The 21,914-nt window shown below is 36.8% G+C and overlaps 2 protein-coding genes across 3 annotated transcripts; one reads left to right on the forward strand and one right to left on the reverse strand.

Moving 5' to 3' along the window:
* The first annotated feature begins 783 nt into the window (after window positions 1–783).
* Window positions 784–10,123, forward strand: LOC131782849 (eukaryotic translation initiation factor 4E). 2 transcript variants are annotated; one of them, XM_059099579.2, is made up of 8 exons: window positions 784–891; window positions 2,341–2,505; window positions 4,246–4,262; window positions 5,149–5,212; window positions 5,818–5,931; window positions 6,452–6,591; window positions 7,211–7,265; window positions 7,759–10,123. In XM_059099579.2, exons 1-8 carry the CDS (start codon window positions 835–837, stop codon window positions 7,816–7,818), a joined length of 672 nt encoding a protein of 223 aa, XP_058955562.1. In that variant the 5' UTR covers window positions 784–834; the 3' UTR covers window positions 7,819–10,123. The 2 variants fall into 2 exon arrangements, with proteins under 2 accessions (XP_058955562.1, XP_058955563.1); XM_059099580.2 differs by having other exon boundaries at window positions 2,344–2,505.
* Window positions 10,117–21,914, reverse strand: LOC131786785 (adhesion G protein-coupled receptor L3-like). The gene is made up of 21 exons (XM_059103854.2): window positions 21,757–21,914; window positions 21,612–21,660; window positions 20,373–20,579; window positions 19,854–19,924; window positions 19,318–19,350; window positions 18,851–18,983; window positions 18,438–18,593; window positions 17,909–17,993; window positions 17,096–17,282; window positions 16,745–16,791; window positions 16,263–16,377; window positions 15,851–15,954; window positions 15,217–15,319; window positions 14,603–14,774; window positions 14,113–14,188; window positions 13,670–13,736; window positions 13,145–13,230; window positions 12,905–13,034; window positions 12,023–12,064; window positions 11,299–11,346; window positions 10,117–10,677 (listed from the first exon to the last, which is right to left on the reverse strand). The coding sequence occupies exons 1-21, from the start codon at window positions 21,793–21,795 to the stop codon at window positions 10,645–10,647; spliced, it is 1,983 nt and encodes a 660-aa protein (XP_058959837.2). The 5' UTR covers window positions 21,796–21,914; the 3' UTR covers window positions 10,117–10,644.

Raw genomic sequence — 21,914 nt, forward strand, 5'->3', positions numbered from 1 at the left:
GGGTGAGAAGTCAAAGACTCCATCTAAATTTATTGGGGGTAAATTAAGAGGGGTTTTATTCCGCGAAATTGAGGGTTCATCCGTCAAGAAAAGTTACTGAGCTACGACTTCGTTTTACGGTTGACCGTAAGAAATGAAAGAATTTTACCTTCAATCGTCGATAAAGCCGACCAAAATAAACTAACTAAGTAAGGGCGTATTTTATACCTACAATCGGCCTGGATACTTAAACAAATTATTTTTGTTCTGGTCCTTTTTCTCAGATTTACATCTACAGGAGGTATCTGACGTCCTTAACGGAAATTTGTAGTTGTGAAAAGAGGTTGATTTTCAAAATCCTTTCAGCTTTTTGTCCGACTAACTTCTTCGGCGAGTTTTATAATAAAGTCATAGAAATATTTTTAAAACTTGGTTAGTTTGCTCAAATACTCGTGTAATTGTATTGATTCATTAATTAATTCCCTCTTTAATTCGTTCATTCATTCATTCTCTCTTTCATTCATTCATTTAATTTTTTCTATCTTTTACTCAATTAACCATCTGTTCATCAAATATAGGGAGGTTTAAACAATATATCACGGAATCGAAACTAGGTTTGCGCAGTGTTCGAAGAGTGCTAGAGGAGAGCTGGAAATTAGAGAGTTTTGCCTCGACAAATCAGAGATTTAGGCGAGAAGTCTCGCTCTGTTCTGTCACTACGGCCCCAGCGCCACCGCGGTTTGTTTAGGAAGACTGGATACGAAGGACAAAAGTACGCATGTACAACTTACTTTCCCACGTGACGCCGGTAAAGGAAATACAGGAGTAAATTTCAACCACTTTGAGAAAGTTAGTATGGCTTCTGGTGACGAGATACCAGCTAAAAATCAAAAGGAACAAAGCAAAGAAGAGGTAAGAAGTCGAAATTTATTTGGGTAAATTAAGAGGGGTTTTATTCCGCGAAATTGAGGGTTTATCCGTCAAGAAAAGTTACTGAACTACGACTCCATTTCACGCAAACAGGTCAATGTTTGAAACTATATTTCGTTTATTTGCGACAGTAATAGTACGTTGACTATGTAATGCATTAAAACTTAAAAAGTTTTTTGGGATGTCTCATTTTATTTCCCAACTTCAGATAAAATTTCGACCGCTTTCTCGATATCTTGCGACGACTATCTAGGTGCTTTTAAAATATGTTTCACCCAAGTCAGCGAGATCTATTGATAAGCCTAATTTGTGAGCGTCATTATTCGTTTAGTTCGTGTTATTTTAATTGTCTGAACAACCAGATAAAGATCTTCTTTACGAAATTGCAGCTACCTTTGTCGGGAGAAAGTAATTTTAATCGTGATATATCGGATCAAACACTATTGAAACCCATATACAATTCGCGTTACATAATTAACCGTACGTTATGTCTCAATTTTTTTCGTTGTCATTTGAGAGAGTCTGGTTATTACAAGATTCATGTTTTTGAAATTACTGTCCAACCTAACTGTTTTGCACAGGAAAGAGTCTGGGTCATTAGTTATAAAGTGTCTTATCTTGTGTGATCTGCTGCCAGGCTACGTGTAGGTATATTAAGTCAATAAACTCTTACGGTGCATGGCTTAGAGGATAATGTTAACGAAAAGTGGGTTGTTCAAAAATGAAAGAAAAAAAACTAGCTGATTGAAAAGCAGTCTTTCAGGCAAGGGCATTATTAAGTCAAAATCAAATTGTCTATTCTAATCCTTCCTCTATCATGTTGATATTCTCAGTCACTTCTTAAATGGCTGGAATATCTCAATTAGCCCAACAAACTTGAAACAGAAAAAGGAAGGGGAAAGTGGTGTATGTTTAGCAGTCAAGGAGATATTGTTATTGACTGAAGCTTACTCAACAATAATGAAAAAAAAGACCTCATGTGTTTTCTAATAACAAGCTTGATTTAAGTTAAGGGAGCACTCAGAATTTTTTCCTCTCTAACATTTCGTTCTCCCCTGATCAGTGATAGGCAAGTGGGAGTTTGATGTAGGTTTTAAGCAGTAACTGATTCTCAGTAAACAAAAGGTAGCAGTTTTGTGTACTGAGCCTGTACAAAGATGATTACCCTTAAGAGATAAGTTGGTCCACTTTTTCGTAAAGGCATGATATTTCTTAGAAAGGAAGAAGGAAAAGCCATCTAGACTAATTTTTTTGCCATAAATCTTCTGACATTGTTTTGCTGTTATGATAGGTACATGATTCATTACTGCATGCAACAGTTTGTTGCATCAAGCAAAGCTTACAGCTTGAGTACCCAAACCAAACTCAAAGATTCTCAATTGAAATATTGAGTGAGCAAGTTTGCATACTCTAATGGATTTTTTTTTTAAGCAGGAAAAAGCCAAAGATGGACAATCAACAGAAGATGGAGCATCAGCTCCTGTGCCTTCATATGTAAAACATCCATTGCAAAATAAATGGGCTTTATGGTTTTTCAAAAATGATAAGACAAAATCCTGGCAAGATAATCTTCGCCTTGTAACTTCTTTTGATACTGTATCCTTTGCCATAAATCTTCTGACATTGTTTTGCTGTTATGATAGGTACATGATTCATTACTGCATGCAGCTGTCTCTTATTTTTTCTGTAAGTGAAACAGGTTTTGTTATTATTATGATTTATGTTTCATTATTATTATTATTATTATTATTATTATTATTGTTATCTCTTCTATCACAGTCTTTGCTGGTGTTCTTTTTGTGCATCAGCCAGGCACAAACCATGCACCTAGGGCATTAGTCACTTAAGTCAATCATTTTGTTTGTACACTAAGCACATTTCTGAGGATTTGCACAGATCCCAGCATGCAGATCTTTTAAATCTCTCACAGTAGCTGCTTCTGATACTTTCTTTTTGTTTTCCACCATCCCCTTCTTTATTGTACCAAGCACACCAACAACCACAAGGGTCACTATGGTTTTCATAATTGCCACATTCTCTGTATTTCAATTCTATAGGTCTTTGTTCTTGCTTTTCTTCTCCATTTCCTTGAGAACGATGCAACAGTCATATCAAGCAGTTTGGAGGTGAAATTCACTGAATCTTTAACTATGATGTCTGGTCTTTTCGCTGTTATAGTTCTGTCAGTATTGACCAGTATGTTCCATATGATGGTGATGTTGTTGTCTTTATTGTGCATAACAGTCTCTGGCTCATGTTGGTACCATTTGTTTGTAATTTCGACATCATGATCTTTACAGATGCTTCAATGGAGATATGCAGCAGCAATATTGTGCCTAGAGATGTACTCTGTTTTAGGTAATACCTCACATCCAAATATAGTATGGTCCACTGTCTCTTCATATTGCAAACACATTCTGCATTTGCTCTCCACTTGCTGGCCACAGAATAACTTTCTGGTAGTTTCTGGTGTTTATTGCCTGGTCTTGAGCTGCAACAAGTAGTCCTTCTGTGTCTCCCTTCAGATTACTTGAAAACCATTTGTTGGTGGTGACTGTGTCTACATGAGGCTTCTCTAGAATCCTGGGATACTGGCCATGCAATGCTTTGTTTTTTCCACTTCTTTCATGGGTTTCATCTTATTATTATTATTATTATTATTATTATTATTATTATTATTAATATATTATTATTATCATCATTCTTATTATTATTTAGAAAATTTCGGTCATTGTTATCCACGATATCTTGTTTTCTTCATCTTGGAGTGGAATATTTTAGTTATATTCTTCAATTTTGAAAACTTGTGTCTGGTTTAAATGATTGTCTCAAACTGAAATTCATTTCGCATGAGAGAGCGTGTCAATTTTTTCAGAGACTTATGAAAAGATAACTTCCACAAAGACAAACAGAGAGTTCTTTAAAAATCAACTTATCTATATTGTTTAGGCCTTTTGAAGGCTGGCTGCCCTTTAAGGATTTGTTTGGTGCCCTTCATCTGGTGCATTGCATCTGGTGCACTGCATCAAGATGGCACACTTAGAGAAAAAATGAATTTGGAACTATCCCACTTCTTGGGAAAGTTCCAAGGACAAAATATCCTTGAATGTTTTCATGTAAAGTGTTAACCACTTATGTGCAGTGTATTACAAACAGTACAATGTGCAAAAACAAAAAGTAACTAAACCAACCAGCTGCTTTTACGTGTACTGTGCAGGTGCATTGTACATTTTTCAACAAACCATCATTTTCCTGTGTGTTCATTAGAGGAATATCTTATTAATTTGTCTTATAAACTGTTTCCCTTGACTTGTTCCTTTATTGACTATCCAAAAGGTTGAAGATTTTTGGGGGTAAGTTGGTGTTTAGTTTGTTCACTTGACAATTTTAGACATCTTTTAAAGACATTTCAGAACTTGACATTTATCTCTCTGAAACTGGTTGTAAAAACAGCCTTAGAACTAAACCATATGCTTTTTTCAATGGTACACACATTACACATATAAATAAATTGTGTGCATCATAGGGTAATTTGCTGTTAACAACTGAGTTGAAAACATAAATTGGCCACCATAAAGAGTTTAAAGGTTGATGTTTTGAGTGTTAGCCCTTCATCAGAGCAATTCTCTCCCACCAATGCAGCACCACAGTTTCTTTGGAAACTTACCCCCTTTGTGTCATAGTATGATTCATCAGTTAGGATCAGGCTATAGCAATTAAGTGATCTGCTCATCTTGAAAAATTGCCTTGCTTTGCAATTTCCCAGGTCAATTGGATCATCAAGTTTATTTTCTGCAATTATTTTTCAATAATCACTCACTAACAGTTAAGGTTTGCTTTGGGAAACCATCTGCCATTTTGGATGGACCAGTGTGGACACAATTAAATGGTTTTTGCAAAATATAAATTGCAGACAAACACCGTTTGAGGTCTGTATTGTACATTACAGACTAAGGTTTCTTTTTTTCGGCTTGAATTTATGGGTGCACAGGCTATAAATGGGAAACAACAAAGTTTGGTAACTTACAGTATGAACCAAGAATACAAGGTTAATAACATATTTATTTTATCTCTGGGTTCAAACAGATGGGAGGATTTCATTAGCAGGCTGCACAATGAAATTCAACCACTAAATTGACTAATCTAGCACGCATACAGCAGAGAGATACAATATTGTCATTTACTACCGAAAATTTTCTTTTACCATTTTTTAAAAACTTTCCTGATCTTCTTCACCAGGGTATATAACCATATTCAAGCTGCTAGCAAATTACAGTCTGGATGTGATTATTCATTGTTTAAGGTATACAAATTGGTTGTTGCATGTCTATTCCTCTGGTTGGTCTACAGTATCATTTCTTTTGGTTGATTATTGATTTATTCATGAATATCTTTTTTAGTTTTGTTTATGTGCTACTTTCTCATTCATTTGTTGGTCTGTTTATTCATTCTCTATTCACTCAAGTTGTTCAATTTACATGATCAAATATGTCCTTACATTTAAATTGCTTCAAGCTCGACATATTTTCAAAGTAAACATTTGGTGACCTAAAATCATGAAATGATTACAATAAATGAAAGGTGAAATTAAAAATAACCTGTAACAGGTCACAGATTATGACAGACTATTTTGTCTCTTCATTCGCATTGGATGGGTTGATTTAACAAGTTTAAAGTTTGGGGTCTTGGCCGATAGCTGGGATAGGGATATAACCAAATCAGTAAATGTGGTTACAGTAATAAAACTTCAATCCCTGTCAACCATGTAAGGTTGTCACAAATACAGATGTAAAATGATACCATACAAGGTGTTTGTTCACCCTTCTTTCAGGATCTGAATTTCTGCAGAATTACTCTGCATGAAAGGTTTAGCTCATCAAATTTCTCCACTCTCCCTTCCCCCCTTAGGAAGGAATTGAGCCTATGTGGGAAGATGAGAGAAACAAGAAAGGAGGACGCTGGCTTGTAAACACACAGAAAAATTTTAGGCAACAGGAGCTGGACAGATTATGGCTTGAAACAGTAAGGACTGAATGAAGTATTTGATATATTTGGTTGAGTGATGGTTTGTTTTTTAGTGTTATTTATTCTCTCCAAGGAACTGTCTATGGATGTTTCCATGTCATGTGAAATAGAGTTCAAGGATATATATATATATATATATAGTTATCAGGCATAAGGTGGGTCTTTCAATGGATTAATGATACAGATAAAAGCCAGACTGGAATAGGTCAGAGGTTCAATAACCTCTGCACTTAAGTAGGGACACACCCAACTAAAGGAATGGGGAATGGAACAATGGAAACCCACCTTCTTAACTTGGCTGTGTGTTAAAATCTCAAGCATAAGAAAGGTGCCCAATGCCATGAAACCAACACACTCTAAATTGTATTAGGTTTCATTTCTACCTAATAACTGCATGTTGATAATAAAAAATAATCTCTAGATTTGGTTGAGAATTTAAGATTCTCACAGGTATATTGTACATGTATTTGACAACTTTAAGGTTGACTTCTGTTTTTCTTTTTTTTTTTTTTCACAGTTAATGCTTCTCATTGGAGAGTCTTTTGGTGAATACTCTGAGAATGTATGTGGAGCTGTAGTTCAAATTCGTCAAAAGGGAGATAAACTGGCCATATGGACTGGCAATGCGTCAGATCAAGATGCCAACTTAAGTATAGGGTAGGTGTATTAGTTACATGCTTATGTGTGTTTCATTATAACCCTTGCTATTTTTAGAATTTAGATATTTTATTCCCTCGTTGTGGTGATGAAATATATTATTATGTCTTTGATAGAGCACTCTTGTGCTTATCTTTTAACTTTCTTCATCTGTAGCCTCATGGAACTACAGTCTGTGGTGGTTGATATTATTTTGCTGAATTAATTGTCCCATCTAGTAAAAGAGCCACAAAATATAATGTATTAGGCCTTTTTAACAGCCCAGAGACATGTACATGTTGTCTAACCAAAATTGTTCCTCTTCCAGTGGGAACCTTTTAAATTCAATGGTAACTATGAAAAAGGAATCACAGATGCTAGGTTTTTTTTAATTTTTTTGTTGTGTTTTGTTAGTTTTTTTCCTGTGGTTCCCTTTTTGATGTTCATAGATTGTTGAAAGGTTACCTTGTTGTTGTGTTCTTTTTTTGGTTTGTAATTAATTAATTGCCAGGGAAGCTTTAAAGAGTTTGTGCATCAAGTGAATAGCTGTTGGTTTTTTTGTTTGCTTGTTTGTTTGTTTGTTTTATTTTTTTTCTCCTTCAAGGGAGTCCCAATAAACATTGTTTCTTTTCTTTATCAGACGTAAATTTAAAGAGCGTCTCAGTCTTCCTGCCAAGCTAGTTATAGGTTATCAGGTAAGAAAACTATATATGGTCTTCAATTTGTGCCTTAAAGGTATGTAGGTCTGATAATCACTTAGGGCAAAGGGTGAGAGGGAAGAAACTTGGCTTGGAAAGGGTCAAAACAGGTTGGATTTTTCTCAAGATTTGCAGTCAGTTTTGCAAGAGAAGGATGTTGCATATTGCCCAAAAGGAAATGGTTTACAGTTGATCAAAACACCATTATTGAAGTAATGCTATAACTATAACTATAACCCTGCAAAGATAGCCAGCTCTTACTTACAACCCTCACCCCCACCCCCTCTTCCTGAAGAGATTCTTGATAACTGGACTTGAAAGATGGGCAGAAATGAAGCCTAGCTACTAGCTAGCTCTTGTTTGTTTTTTCTATTTGTTTTTTTTATTTTATATTATTTTTGTATTTTTTTGGAAAACAAAAAAAGACTATTTGAAAGCCTCTCACAAATGAATATACTATAATTTGTAAACTTTGATTTAATTTTTTTAGGCTCATGAGGATACTATGACCAAGACAGGATCAGTTACAAAATCAATGTTCACATTATGATTATTAAAGAACTGCTTATAGACAATGTCAGAATAATTATCTGATGTTTTAAGAAAACTTTAGGATTTATTCTATTTAAGAGAGCTTGTAGGCTGTCAGAGCCAGATTCCCTGCTCATGAACACAAGTTTTACCTTCTGACTGTTGTGTGAAGGGAAAACACCAGACAATGTATGCAGCATAATTTAATGAAACAATGACTCCTTGGCCATGTGGTGTGACTTAGCTGAATTTTGCATTTTAAAGATGAACGAATTCATAGATCAGGAGGATACAAAGGAGATCTAAGGTTAACCAGCTCATTTTACTATAATCAGTGTCCTTTCTCCATACAACAGTCAGATATAAGTTGTGAAGACTTAAGCTCTTAAGCTCTTAAAGGCTCATGATGTGAGAGATAAAAATGAGGTTTGTTATCGTACAGTGTATACTGTACAGTTTCTAAGAAGTTATGATTATGTGCAGACACAAAAGGATCAAGTTTTGTGTCTCATTTTGTGCATTCATGGTCCTCATTTGTGCTGTCACTAACTCCCTGATTTTATGAAATCTACATGATTGTATGTGCAGTTCTTTGGCAATTTGTACTCAAAGATGTTCTTGAGTTTACAAAATGCCAGTGGACTGGTATCTTCATTTGCTAGTAAATGCAGCTTCTTTGCATGTACACTATCTTAATTTATCACAAGTCTAACAATGTTTAGTGGTTCATGTTGTATCATGTATTGTAGTTGGTAGTTACAGTCAACAAAATGCGCAAAAGTGCTTGTCAGCTTCTGATTTATTCCCTATAATTATTATGCAGCTTAAGGGTGGTACTTTTTTAATTTACATGCATTTCTCTCAAATGAGAAGAAAAAATAAGTAATTCTTTGGCCTCGTATTAGAATTTAAACATGAAGAGTGTTCTGTTACACTGTAATGACTGCCATAGAACGTAATATTTGAACACGCGAGTTTTATTTTCCATTGGCAAGCTTTGATTAGATTAGGTCTTCATGTACTATTTCAAGTTGTGATTACATAATAGTGATATTTCAGAAAATATACAGGCCTTGTTCTACAGGACTTCCGCCATCTGTGCCCTAGTAATTTGAGTACTTGAACCAAAGTTTACTTCCATGGGACAACCCTTCCTCAGTTATAATATTCATTTACCAATAGAGCGGTTGGTTTGGATATTATTTGGGAACCTTACTGTGCCCTTGGAAACAAACTTAACTGCTGTGTTTTCATGTTTATATTTTTGGAGCATTCATAATAAGAGATTTTCTTTTCAAGCCTGTAGTTTACAGGAGAACAAAGGTGAAGCAGACTTATTTAAACCTCAGAAGTGATTTGAAATTAAATTTCCTTTCATTAAATGGAACTGTGTGATCTAACTGTGACCAAGCCTCAGTTGAAGAGGGTAGGTTACTTAGCACTTAACTCCCAAGATTGTTCAGAGTACTAGTTCAAACTATTTTACAAAGATAGCCCTATCATTAAATTATGTATAATCACTTGCATGTATGTATCACTTTGAGTACTGCGTATGAAAAAGTTTATTATTCTGTACTTCCTAGGATAGAATGTAATCGTTGCATGCAAATGATTTGTATCAACTTAGATTTAAAAGTAACTAATTGTTTTATTGAGTCATTATGTGTAAAATTATTTTGAAAAATTAACACAAGACTTAAATTTCAAAACACGTTTGCTTGATTCTCTGAGAAGTCTTCACCAGTCAGTGTTTTGTTTTCTCAAAAGGCATGTAATTAGCTTTGTTATTGAAATAAGGCATCTTGGTCATAGTATTTGCTATTAAAATTTTTAAATGGCTCTTGTTAGTGAGGACAGCATTAAGTTTCTTCATTTCCTTCGCGAGCTGGTTGTCCCATAAGGCGTTGATCCCACTTTATTGCTAGGTCGTTCCAGTCACCCTAGTTTTTCAGACGTTGGGATGATCCTGTTCTCCTTTGCAGCTGTTGTTCAGTAAAAAGGCGCTCGAAACGAGGTTAAAATTAATAATAGCAATAATGACTCCTAAAGAATTGGCGCGCTGCTGTGTAAAATAAGCCAATTTACGCATTCTCTACATCTCTACACTGTGGACGATCGTGGTCGCTCGGTCGTTGGTGACTCTCTCTATTGGATTTAATTCAATCCTCCCGAATGCAGGGGCATTATTTTGGACTACTAGGGGTGACCAGGACGGTCGTATAAGGAACAGGGTGTAGCATTTCTCTTAAATCTTCATCCTTTCGCGCCTACGAGCGATCTGTACTGAGTTAGAAGACAAGTGAAATATGCTGCAGTAGATCGTTATTCGGTGTTTATTAACATCTTTAGTCCTCAAAGGGAACTTGTGTAGAATTACATAGTAATGAGAAGAGCAATACTTATCGCCAGATTGCACTTGAATTGATAAATTAATTGATAGATTTTTAACTACCAGTGAAGTCTTGTTACTAAGGCCACATCTATGTAAACTTCTCATCTCAATGCTCAAACTCGTCTAAGGATTATCACTTATTCAGAATCACCCAAACAATAATCCCCGATCAATCCTACAGGGATGTATAAACAGTCTCTTGTTTACAGTTAATGCAAATAATTTTGTTTTAGTGCAATAAACAGGCGAATCTAAGAAGTTTAATTTTTGCCGTTTACCGTAAATTTTATGCTTAACTTCAATATCATGGGAGCCTTAACTAATTTTCACCATCTACAAAAAGGGCAATTTCTTTGTAAGTCCCTTTAGTTCGTTAATGAAACGAATAAAAGTGCAATCTTCTACCAAACGTTTTTACAAAATTATCTAGTATTGAGGGTATACTTGTTGCTCTTATGGATGGTACACAAAGTCGTAGGTTTTGTTCTGAAAAAAAAACAGAATAATATATTTGTTAAAATATATAAGGCATGCTATCTGGGTAAACTAGATCAGTCTTTTTATGCACATTTTTTTATCAAATGATTTATTTTTGGGTATGATAAGGTACAAAGACTCAATAACTGAAAATAAATTTTAGCAATTACAGGAGACACAACGTCAACGCCGAAGATAACAACGTTTCTTGGCTTAGAATTTCGTATTAGTTCTTAACTGCTCTCTCTTTGCATGTTTGACTGTTTGCTGCTGTTTTGTATCGTTGGGACAACTGCCATTAATAAGTTTAACGCTTCAGTCCCTAACATCAATACGCAAATTCTCCATACTGTTTCTTCTACATTTCCCGTACTACATGACAAGGCCCTCGTTTTCCGGAAAACTTGTTTCACTCTTATAATTTCCTTCATTCTCACAGTCTTAATGTGTGATTCAAGGATGACGCTGTAAGGAGAAACCAGCTGCTGTTTACTCTTAGAAATTACAATTATGCACAGGAAGATCCCTGTATAACCATGCCTTTAGAGGGAGGTCTTTACTGAAGAAGTGAAAAACGCTTCGTTTTATGTTCGTTTGTTTTGTTGTCGTTTCTGAATATCTGATTATTACCTTTTCTTTCTCTTCCTCGTCCTTTTTATCTTTTCGATAGTCCCACATCTGCAAATAAAACATTGAAATTAAAGTTTAATTTCATTTCTTGGACTGGCCTGCTCTGGGCGTTATGCAAGTACGACTGTGCAAAATCCTTACAAAATCGTGAACAGCGCGACAGTAACGGCAGAGTGAAAATAGCCGACAGGTTGGGTCGCGTTGCGTCGCGTCGCGTCGCGTCGCGTAGAGGACGCCGTTAATTACGCTACAAGAACCCAAGTCTCCCTCATTTTAACCCTCCTCCTTTACTGTGGCGCGCTTTACCCTCGCGTTTCGTTTAACTGGACGTTTGGAAAAGCCTACTCTCCGACAATATTGATGATACCAACTAGTCTCGTACCGAAACCTTTTATGGCCAAGTGGTACATTGGTTAAAGTTACACGGTAGGATCTGGACACGAGATCAGACACTAACGTGACAGCTTAAAAAAGGACGTGCCTCTCCCTCTCTACTTTCGAAAGGAAGAGAAGTCCACACGCTACCTTTGTTTTCCCACCTGATGAACTCATTGATATCCGGAAAAAAAATTAAATTAATCCTCCCGGCTCATTTCTGTTTCATTTTAAATTTTGCGTCACTAAGTCATTTTTGCGTCATTTGGAACAGATCATTCCCTGATGCAGAGAGACCAGTTAACCGAATAACCTTAACTATCTTCAAAGTATGATAAATGACACTTACCTCTTGGTTGCGGACACAGTAAAAAAGCAGAACCAGTAGACCCTGCAAAGAAAACAAAATACATATCAGCTGGAAGTATTGTAGTGGAAAACAGATTTTTCTTGTGTTTAATAACCTTATAACCGGCAGGAGCACTGTATTTCAACGTCGATCGGTAATTAAATTGAAATGTTTGCAATGATGAAGCTTTCAGTCTTCGTAAAAAAGGGGATAACACAGAATTCAGTGATATCTGATGTCTAACTGTGCTACCATCTATTCAGCCAACCAATTCACCTTGATTCGATACCTATATCACTATGGTTACTTAATGTTTATTTTGTTGTCTCAAAACTAAAGAAAACCTGTAGGCGAGTATGTGCGAAAAGTGAATCCTAGAGTACGTCTCATATCGGGGTTTAAAGGGAGACCCCTTCATACAGATGTATAACCGTTAAACCTTTAAATCTCAAGAGTGACCAAAACAGAGTTTCTCTTTATAGTATTAATACAATATCAAGCAGACTAACTATGAATAAATAAAAATTTTAAATAGGGGATTATTGGTTGATCCAATACCAAATTCTCTGAAATTACATCATGGGAATTGCAGAGCAGACAGTTAGGAGATCTTGGTAATGAAATGGTCAATGAGAGACGAGATTAACCCTTTACCTCCCACGATTGACCAAGACAGAATTTCTCCTTACAATATCAATGCAATGTCAAGCAGACAAGTCATGAGAATAAAGGAAAATATCAGTAAGGGAATTATAAGTTGATCCAATACCAAATTCTCCAAACTAACACCACAAGAACTGTATGAGAGACAGTAAGGAGAATTACTAATGAGATCCTGGGAGATAAAGGGTCAAGACGATTATCCATTGCTTGGTCTCTAACCTGGAATGTGTAGAAGACAATGAAGACGTAGTGGAAGATCTTTCTGTCCGTGTTGTTCATAGCCAAGACACCAAAAAGCCACGTCATCACAATCACCACCATTAACACTAAAGATGTCAACATCCGATTCCTGCATCACGTTTGACGATAATTAGTTCTTAAAAACGTACTAAATGTTACCCTGGTTGCTCCCATAAGACCGGAAAAAAAGATACACGATAAATATCTTCGTCATAATACCTGGCCCTTTCAATTTTGATGTCATCCGGATCACCTTCCCAGCAAGCAATCTCCTTCGCGATGAACGCACGGGCGGCGAGATTCAGCTTAAAAAAAAATCATCGAGAGGGAGTTTATTATAATAAGTCTTACGAGATCACGATAAGTCAATGAGTCGGCTAATTATTATGATTTTTACTAAAGCTACCAATTTACTCCGATAGGATTAAACCTTGCAGTGATTTATAGATTATCCAATTTAAATTATCATCAGCAGCAGCATAATCATAAAATTCAAAATCATATCATGCAAGCAGGTCCGGCCTCACTATCAGGGACTAAGTGCGAGCGTTCCTTTGCCCTTGAGAAATTATGACGCTTTGTGCAACGCGAACCGGCGAGAGGTCTGGAAAAGGTCCGGCACTAATAATAATAAGTACCAGACCCCTGGTAGACCTCGTCCGACTGGTCTGAAATCTTCCCGAAGGCCGAGAAACGCTCATCCTATCGCGCTAATGATGATGGCCTGCAGGCTCTCAAACTCACCACAACGAGAACCAAAACTTGTGTTCCAAAGAACCAGGCCTCACCTCCGCGAATTGACATCCAACAACTACGAAGGATGAAATAAAGATAAGGCATTATAATCACACCCGAATCTTTCAACTGCTTCCTGTAAATGAAGGGATGCACACGAAGCACCTTTCCTCTTTCGTACCTCCATCCCATGATAGTTTCAAAAAGAAAGAAAACGACAGACAGTGCAGCACATTATAACGTTCGACAAATTTCTTCGCTGCTTACGTTTTTCTCGTCATAAAAATTGATGGTTATTGCGTTCCTAATCGTGAACATTTACACTATTGTCGTTCGAAATTGCGATAAGCGTGATGCTAGATCCGTAAATTATGATTGTCATTCTCATTATGTCTAATTTGAAAATTCCTACAAATTATCGATTAGCAAGAAAACTATTGAACAAAACTTACAATTCACTCCTTCCGGGATCACCAAAGTGAGGGTACGCGAAGTCCGCCAATGCGCTAGCGAAAGCTACAGGCACTCCTGAAAGTACAAGGATTTTGAAAGCAAACTGTGTTTTTAAGATCACCCACGCCAACCAATGCTGATAGCCTATGACTTTATTCTCTCAAAAGATATCCTATGAAAACATTTGGGCTTTTAAAGTAGGATTTCAATTTCTGTTGATTTAAAGATACTGAATTCGTCAAAGTTCTGGTGTAATGTTTTCCCAATAATTACTTTTAAAAAGCCTTTATCCGCCAATTAATAAACGATGAAAGTCAGATAACAATTCAATATGTTATTCGGAGTATTAATTTTGTTATAATTTCATCCAAGTTAAAAGCACTATTCACAGGGTTAAAAAAAAAAAGATTAAGGATTTGGTATCATTCCTAAAGAACCGTATAATGAACTTTCTCAGTCAAAAGGCCGAAGAAAACTTTTACAACTTACCCCACCCCACAGCGAAATAAAACACGATGGGTACAGTGTTTTTCTCGTTGAACAGTGGCTTGAGCGTGGAGTAATAGTGCACTGCTTCCATTAGCAACCACGTTAGAGCTGCCAGCTCAAAAAAGTGCACGAAAGGATTGACCACATCACATGTTTTGGGTTTGGCGAAATACTACGACGAGAGATGCAATGGGATTATTACTGAGATTATTTCAACAAAATATTTCTCAGAATGGGAAGAAATGTTAGAACGACAGGCTTTTTAGTACAATGATAGGTAAAAGTGACTCAATCGGACTAATCATTATTTACCGACGCAGGGTATGGGGTTGATGGGGGTGGTGGTTCGGATAGTTTTCAGAGGAAACGGAGGGGGGATCAGTCGTCGCCAACAGAGTCTAAAGAGAGGAGTATAGGACACTGATTGCCGACCAACCGCCACCTAGGGGAAATCACAATAACATTGCAGAACCTTAGGATGGGATCATATAAATTTCATCGTGACACAAACAAAATCCATCAACCCCTTCCCCCCCTCCCCCCCCCCCCCTTCAAGGAAATAAGTAATGACCGTTCTCTTAACGTGGATGAGATCTCATTCAAATTGTTCTCACCGAATTATCGCCGGTAGATAAACCAATGAAGAAAACCAGCTGACTGAGCAGAAGTGATACATCAACGTTAAGAGCAATCCGCATGTTGTCCCTCTGATGATAGCTGAAGGAAAGAATTGCGTATCCACTGATCAGCAAGGCAATGTAAAAATGAAAACTCTGTCTACTTTATACACATTTTTATTTTTCTTTCTTTGATTTGGCTTTTTGTCGCCATGACTCAGTTCGGAATCGTTAGCTTACCTGATATCATCAGCAAATTAAAAGGTTATTTCACTAAATTATGAGCAGGTCTCTCTACGAGACAAATCCAAAATTCTAAAGTGATAATTTTATTTTCAGTCCATTTGGGCTAGCTAAAGCTGCAATGCGGAATGTACTTGAATTTAAGGCCTATATCGGTTTCCATTCTCATCATCGTAGGTTTTCCACCAGAAAAATGCGCACTGCATTTATTAAAACGGGCTGTCAATTAAGAGAAGAAATGAAACTCATTTTTGTCATCGGTATGTTCTTTATTAGCTCTTCTCTCTAATGTGCATTCGGGCCCTTTTTCTTGCGATCATGGTATCATGAAACCTTAAAACCAGCTTGAAGATAGATCTCAAAAAGCAGTGTCACGAAATGTTCTTACGTGAGAACAATGGCGACGGCAGCACAGATCAGCAGAGCAAGCAATGAGAATGATCCCAGTACAGTAGCCACAGTAACAACCATTTTGCGATCCGCGTCATCCACCTGAAACGATAAGTACATGCGCCGAAAAATTACTTCAAAGCTATAAGCATAACTTTCAAATTATTACTACTCACCTGTGAACAAGAGAGTACTCTCTTGCGGTGAAAAATGACGGTATTTGACAGCTTAAAAGGAGAATTAAAACTTGGTCTATTCATGATTAATAACCAATTTTTTCCTTTCGAACAGCTGTTCGACTTTGATAGCGGCAAGGAAGTAAGGGTGTAAGAGCGATATCATATCAAAGTATGCACACACGTGTAAGGAATATTATAGGGCTTTATCATGATGTGATGAGACTCTCCTACCTTCTCCTTTACGCTCATTATCAGTGCAAATGTTGAAAAATGCGTGCATTCACAGACTGTCTCTGATTTTCCGGTTTTTCCAACTTTGCAACCATCATTGGACCACGCCTCGAGGCTAAAAAAGGGAAGATGAAACAACATTAAAGGAAATAAACCAGGACTTCGATTTACCTCTAATGACAAGTTATGGAGAAAAAAAATAGACGTTTCTGCAGCGCACACGTACAATCATCTTTCATGGTGGCAAAGGAAAATTACATTGAACCACTACATCTCGGGAATCTTTTAAAATTCTTTCCTAGCCTTCCTCATTAGCTAAATACCATGCCTCCGATAGGATCACCTTCCTCACTAGGTAGATCATATACCTTCTATCAATAGGATCATCAAACTTGCCTGATCACCTTTTTCGAGCTGTCGTATATTAGCATATGAGATTTTACGTTGTAAAAAGCTATTAGCGACCTATACATTTCTCTTACTTTCCATCCCAGAAAACACATCTTGGATCAAAATGATCTTCAGTGGTCTGTAGGAAAAAAAGATTCATGTCTAGTTTCATGAAAAAAGAAGTTGGTCTTAACTAGTTATTCATTTATCACCTGATTTACTTCCTCCCACCAGCCATGCACTCATTCCTAACATTCCATTATTGAAATCCTACTTCTTACCTTGGCTGCTGATGGAAACTAGAATTTTCACCGATAAAATAGTGAGAACTCCCCCGCCAAAATCACGCCAGCAGGCTAAATAAGTGGTAAGTGTTTGCTATCCTGGTATATCCGCGTTCCCACATGGACTTATGAAAGCTATAGTAATTGTTATATGCTTACATGACGATGTTTTAAAGTAATCAAAGCTGGTTTTTCCAGCCGTCCACTCAGCATTTCACTTTTATTTTTATGACGAAATTCCGCGGAGAGCAAGTTGCTGTTGATTCGTCTCCTTGGAACTTCCTTTCGGGTCATAAGTTTGTCACCCACCACGTACAACTCAGACAGAGCTGAATCTGGAATATGGCTTTAAATAAGAAAGAAGTAACCATGTTTCACGTAGCTCTTTTACGATATCTAAACTTTGTTTTATGGTAAGGAAGGGGAAGGAGTCGAGGGACGTACCCAACTTACATCTTCTTCAACTAGATAGTGACTAAAAACATTTGATCGATAAAATGAAAAAAATAGAAACGGTAAAAAAAAATCAATAACGAACAAGGACAGCTTATGATGGAGAAAACGAACGCAGGTTGGAAATGTTAAACTTTCAAAATTCAAGCCTTAACATGTAAGAAGAAATTAGAACCGTAAGATATCAAGCAAGGCGATCGAACCCAGTCCAGCCAATCAAAGAGAGACTCAATAAGTTAAGTTTAAAATTTCTTTTCCTTCCTTTGGTCTCCTGAACATGCTTATTCTTGATGAGAGGTCATTAATTTTGGTTACCCAGCTCTCTGAAATATTGGTTCTATCGTAATAATTTTTTGTTCAAAGCACTCACAGGAAGATATACTTAAGCAAGAATTGTTAAGAGAGATGAGAGAGGGAGGAGAGATGAAAATATTTGAAAGATACCGCAATCTTTTAGATGGGAGCTGTTTTCTTTATCCCGATGCTAAACAAAGCTTGATAAAAAAGGCTTATGCTTACTTGTCCTGCCAAGCAATCATATCTTTATCCAGATATGATTCTCCCACGACATCAGGCAAAATGGCGACAGAATACGCGACTTCTCCTGAAAAGAAAATAATCAAAAATCTTTTTCCGAAGTGGAGAGTGGATATTTACCAAGCTGTGAACACTTTCACCAACACTAAAGAACCAAATACAGTTATTACTCTTACGTAAATGTTAGTTTTTTGCCTCTCTTTTGTGGTTCGTCACCTAGTAAGCTAACACGAAAAAAATTCTCAAAGGAAAATTCTGTGTAGGATTAATGCGGCTCCAAAGAAATCAGACCATAATGGGTACAAGAACCTGGAATCTTGAAGAGTGGCTAAGGCAACCGGATTTTCTTGCTTGGATAGTTTAGCTGGGAAAATGTTGTTTAGGACAGTGGAGCTATTTTGGATGTTCGCTGGTCGAGTAAACTGATCAAAAGAGAACACCATCAAACTTTTATTATAAGTAAATAACACTGTTCTTTCCCTCCCCTACTCCTCTATAGCTTCGTTGTTACCTTCAAAAGGAAGCTTATCCATTGTGAATGCAACAGAGTCACCCATGGCCTTCCATTTGTCAGTGAATGCTGGGTCAGAGTAGTTGGGAAATACGAGTGTAGGTTTCTTAAAGTTGTTTTTCATTTCCCCACTGTTAAAGAGACCGACTTCCATAGCTGAAAGCAATAAATAAGACTACATTCAAGATTGCAATTTTAATCTGAGTCAAAACACGCTGGTTAATTTTTTTTTGGTTTTGAGCGTAAGGAAAAAGTGGGTCCGCAATGCGTATTTTGCACTGCTCCTTACTCCTTTACAGAACTAGACCAGCTGTAATTACGTATAGCGAGATCATTAAGAGAAGTTTCCACTCGTAAAGTAATGAGAAATTTATCCTAGTTTATCTCTTGGTTGCAGTGGTTGAGATGCTCACCAATATTATCCGTGATAATGACTCTAGTCTTGTTTTTATCTTTACTCTGTATCGCCTCTGCAAGGGACATTCCCGTCTTCACGACCTGTTCAGGGACCTTCATATTCGATAAAGAAAAATTTTCCGGCTTGTCCTAAGAAAACAAAGAAAGTATTTCAATCTTTTCATTCTAAATTTATTTGGATTTGGATAATTTTTATTAATATTTCGCAACGTTGTTGCTGCATAAATGAGAAACAACTATGCGGTGATCTTCTTGAGTTTTTCTTGTTTTTTGAGATTTTCTTGAAACGTGTTTAGCAAATCTTAAACCCAAATGACGATGTTGGCCAAAGCCTCGAGAATATCTGTCAATTAAAAGTGTCAAGGAAATTAGAATTTCGTTTTCTCTGGTGTGCGGGTGGGTGCGGGAAAAAAAATGATAATTACTTGTTCCAGTTTTATATTCAAAAGTAAGTGCAAGTTACCTTCATACAGTTGGACACAGCATCCATCTGATCCTAAAAGAAAAGTATATCTTAACAATCATGTCTAAGGGTAGTAAAAATGAATTTGCATGGCAAAGCTGTGACCGTTTTTTTACGCAAATAAATCATTCCCCGATCGTGATTATGCTAAGACCCCTCACTGTAGCCTAAAACGTATGTGCCTCTCAATTTTCTATAGAAGTGGAGGTCTTGCATCTTCAACAGAGTGCGCAAAGTAACTTGAACAGAGCTTCTCCATGGACTGGAACTTCATTGACCACTGCTTTATCAGCAGCGGTACGCACTTTCTTATCATTACAAAGCCAATTTATTTTAGTTACAAACTATTTCACCTTATTGTGTGAGGGTTTTCTTGAGTTCTACAACATCCGGTAAATCATTGTTATACGCATAAAAATACGAATCACGGACCCATTCTCCTTGAATCCTCAATCCTAACTGGTCTCGATCTCTATTCTCATCAAGAATTACCCGTAAGAAATCATGAAAACCACTTCAAGTTTTTGTTTACTTACCTCAACGCACTCTACGTCCTTACATTCGGGATCACCCCAGTTGACATTCATACAACCCAGTTCGGGGGGAGCTGAAATGCGATTAGCATCGTGATTCAAACAAAATAACTTCTCAGTTGCGCATGTAATTACTAAAGAATCCTAGAACCATGAAAAGTAAGGCAATTTTGACAATTTTTTAGGTCAACTTCGAGGTATATGCAACAGTTGCAAAATGAATGAAGCTGCATCCAAGCACACTACAGGAAGAGTGATATAAGAAGGTTTCGATTGGGTACTTCGACATCATTTCAGTGGTCGAGATTATGGGCGAGACATTCTTGTTTTAAAACGATGAGAAGTGCAATTCGTAACGAGGATAACGTTGATTCCCTCTGCAGAAAAATCGCAGTTAATGTTTACCTCAAAGTATTTTAAACCACAATGCACTCACGATAGCTATGTAACAAAGAAGATGGAGAATTAACCTCAAATAATTAATAGAACAAAACTGAACTTCCGCAGAGCACAGATATGTACCTGTCACAGATGCATTTATGGTCTGCGACGTTTGCTGCGAGGCAGCGGTTGCCGATGGTTGAACGATGTTTTCAGAATTGTCGCCAAGTATGGATTGACTCAGTTCCAGTGTCACTGTTCGAGAAAAAGCGGTACTGTCCGACGAAGCATTGGGTGAGACATCTGCGCCAGCCGAGACACTTGCCGTACTGTATGATATCGTGCTCTCTGAAAAATAGACAATTATGTGACTGGGTAACATTTTGTTCACAGACAATTTGACCAAGACAATTCTACAAGAGCTTTAGTTGCTACGCACAAAGAAATGGAAAAAAATTTCCTGAAAACTTTGAGCATTCAAAAACACACGGCTAGAACGCAACGTTGTTTGTTTATGTACTTGTAACATCGAGCGAAACAAAATTTAAACAATTAAAACCATTTGATAATGATTCATCAGCCCGATCTTGGGTTAAAAAATTATCTTCTTCAAAGGCATTTTCTGTCTTCTTTCAATCTGTTTTTAAAGTTAGACCACATTGTAGATACAGGGAGAGTTTCTTGCACTTGTATCTTAATCAGGAGAAATCACTGACCCAAACATACTAGTGGACTCATTCAATTTATTCGTGTGTGATTACTTAACTGAACCGTCAGCCCACTGTTTTTATCTTGAAGGTTTCATTGCCAAGTAAAATTAAATCCATGATGGTTTTCAGAGAGTCAGTAATGGCTCCTGTGCGTGTGTTTACACAACATGTAAAACGATAGCATTGCAATTACATCTTGGCAACCTAATTGTAAAAACCCATGCAATTTTACAATTTCTTGCCATCTGTAGCATAAAAGTCAAAATGAATCAAGGTAAAGTGCAAATATATTTTTCATCTACAAGATAACAAGTCAGCGATCTTCGGTCAGTGATGATAAAGTCTTCCGCATAGACCAACCGCAGTTCAATCATAAATAATAAGTCAACCTTAAAATTACCCCGTAAAACTTCTGGGGCTCACTAAGAAACGGAGTTGAGCGAGGAAATTGGGGACTTTTATGAGCGGTTGAAATTTTTTCCTTATCTGTTCACTCTTATTCAATGCGCTGTAAAACTTTTACAGAAAACGGAATAAACAATATGTCTCGCATGCATAAGAGCAAACTTCATTAACGGTTGGTTTTGTGGAAAAATAATAATGATATATTACCTCAAATGTGGTTCTAACTTGATCATCAAATTTCGGAATTTTCAGAGCCTTTACTTACCCGTTACGGTCACTGAAGTTGTTTCATTGGCAGAAAAAACCTTTTCGGCCTACAGAGAAATATCAGATGAGTCGACAGTCACTCTCCGGACTCAAGGGCCAGGTGAGAAATTCATTTAAAGATAAACACACAAAAATAACTTTACCTCACGAAAGAATAGGAAAAGAAATAACCATTTCCACATTTTCTTCCTTTGTTCGCGAAATTTCTCTTCTTCTACTAAGAGTAAAACGTATTTTGCATAATTTCCTCGATTTTCGAGGAGCTACTGGTTTGCAAAACAAGCACAAATATGCAAATTTT

Source organism: Pocillopora verrucosa, chromosome 3 (genome assembly GCF_036669915.1).
Source record: "Pocillopora verrucosa isolate sample1 chromosome 3, ASM3666991v2, whole genome shotgun sequence".
In the NCBI taxonomy this organism is placed as follows: domain Eukaryota; kingdom Metazoa; phylum Cnidaria; class Anthozoa; order Scleractinia; family Pocilloporidae; genus Pocillopora; species Pocillopora verrucosa.

Coding starts and splice junctions, on each gene's coding strand:
- LOC131782849 (XM_059099579.2), top strand. CDS start 835: ATGGCTTCTGGTGACGAGATACCAGCTAAAAATCAAAAGGAACAAAGC. Junction 892..2,340: donor AGGAACAAAGCAAAGAAGAG/GTAAGAAGTCGA, acceptor TTTTTTTTTAAG/CAGGAAAAAGCCAAAGATGG. Junction 7,266..7,758: donor AGCTAGTTATAGGTTATCAG/GTAAGAAAACTA, acceptor TAATTTTTTTAG/GCTCATGAGGATACTATGAC.
- LOC131786785 (XM_059103854.2), bottom strand. CDS start 21,795: ATGTGGAAATGGTTATTTCTTTTCCTATTCTTTCGTGAG. Junction 17,994..18,437: donor GGATAAGCTTCCTTTTGAAG/GTAACAACGAAG, acceptor TTTTCTTTTCAG/GAGAAGTCGCGTATTCTGTC. Junction 13,035..13,144: donor ATCAAAATTGAAAGGGCCAG/GTATTATGACGA, acceptor AACGTGATGCAG/GAATCGGATGTTGACATCTT.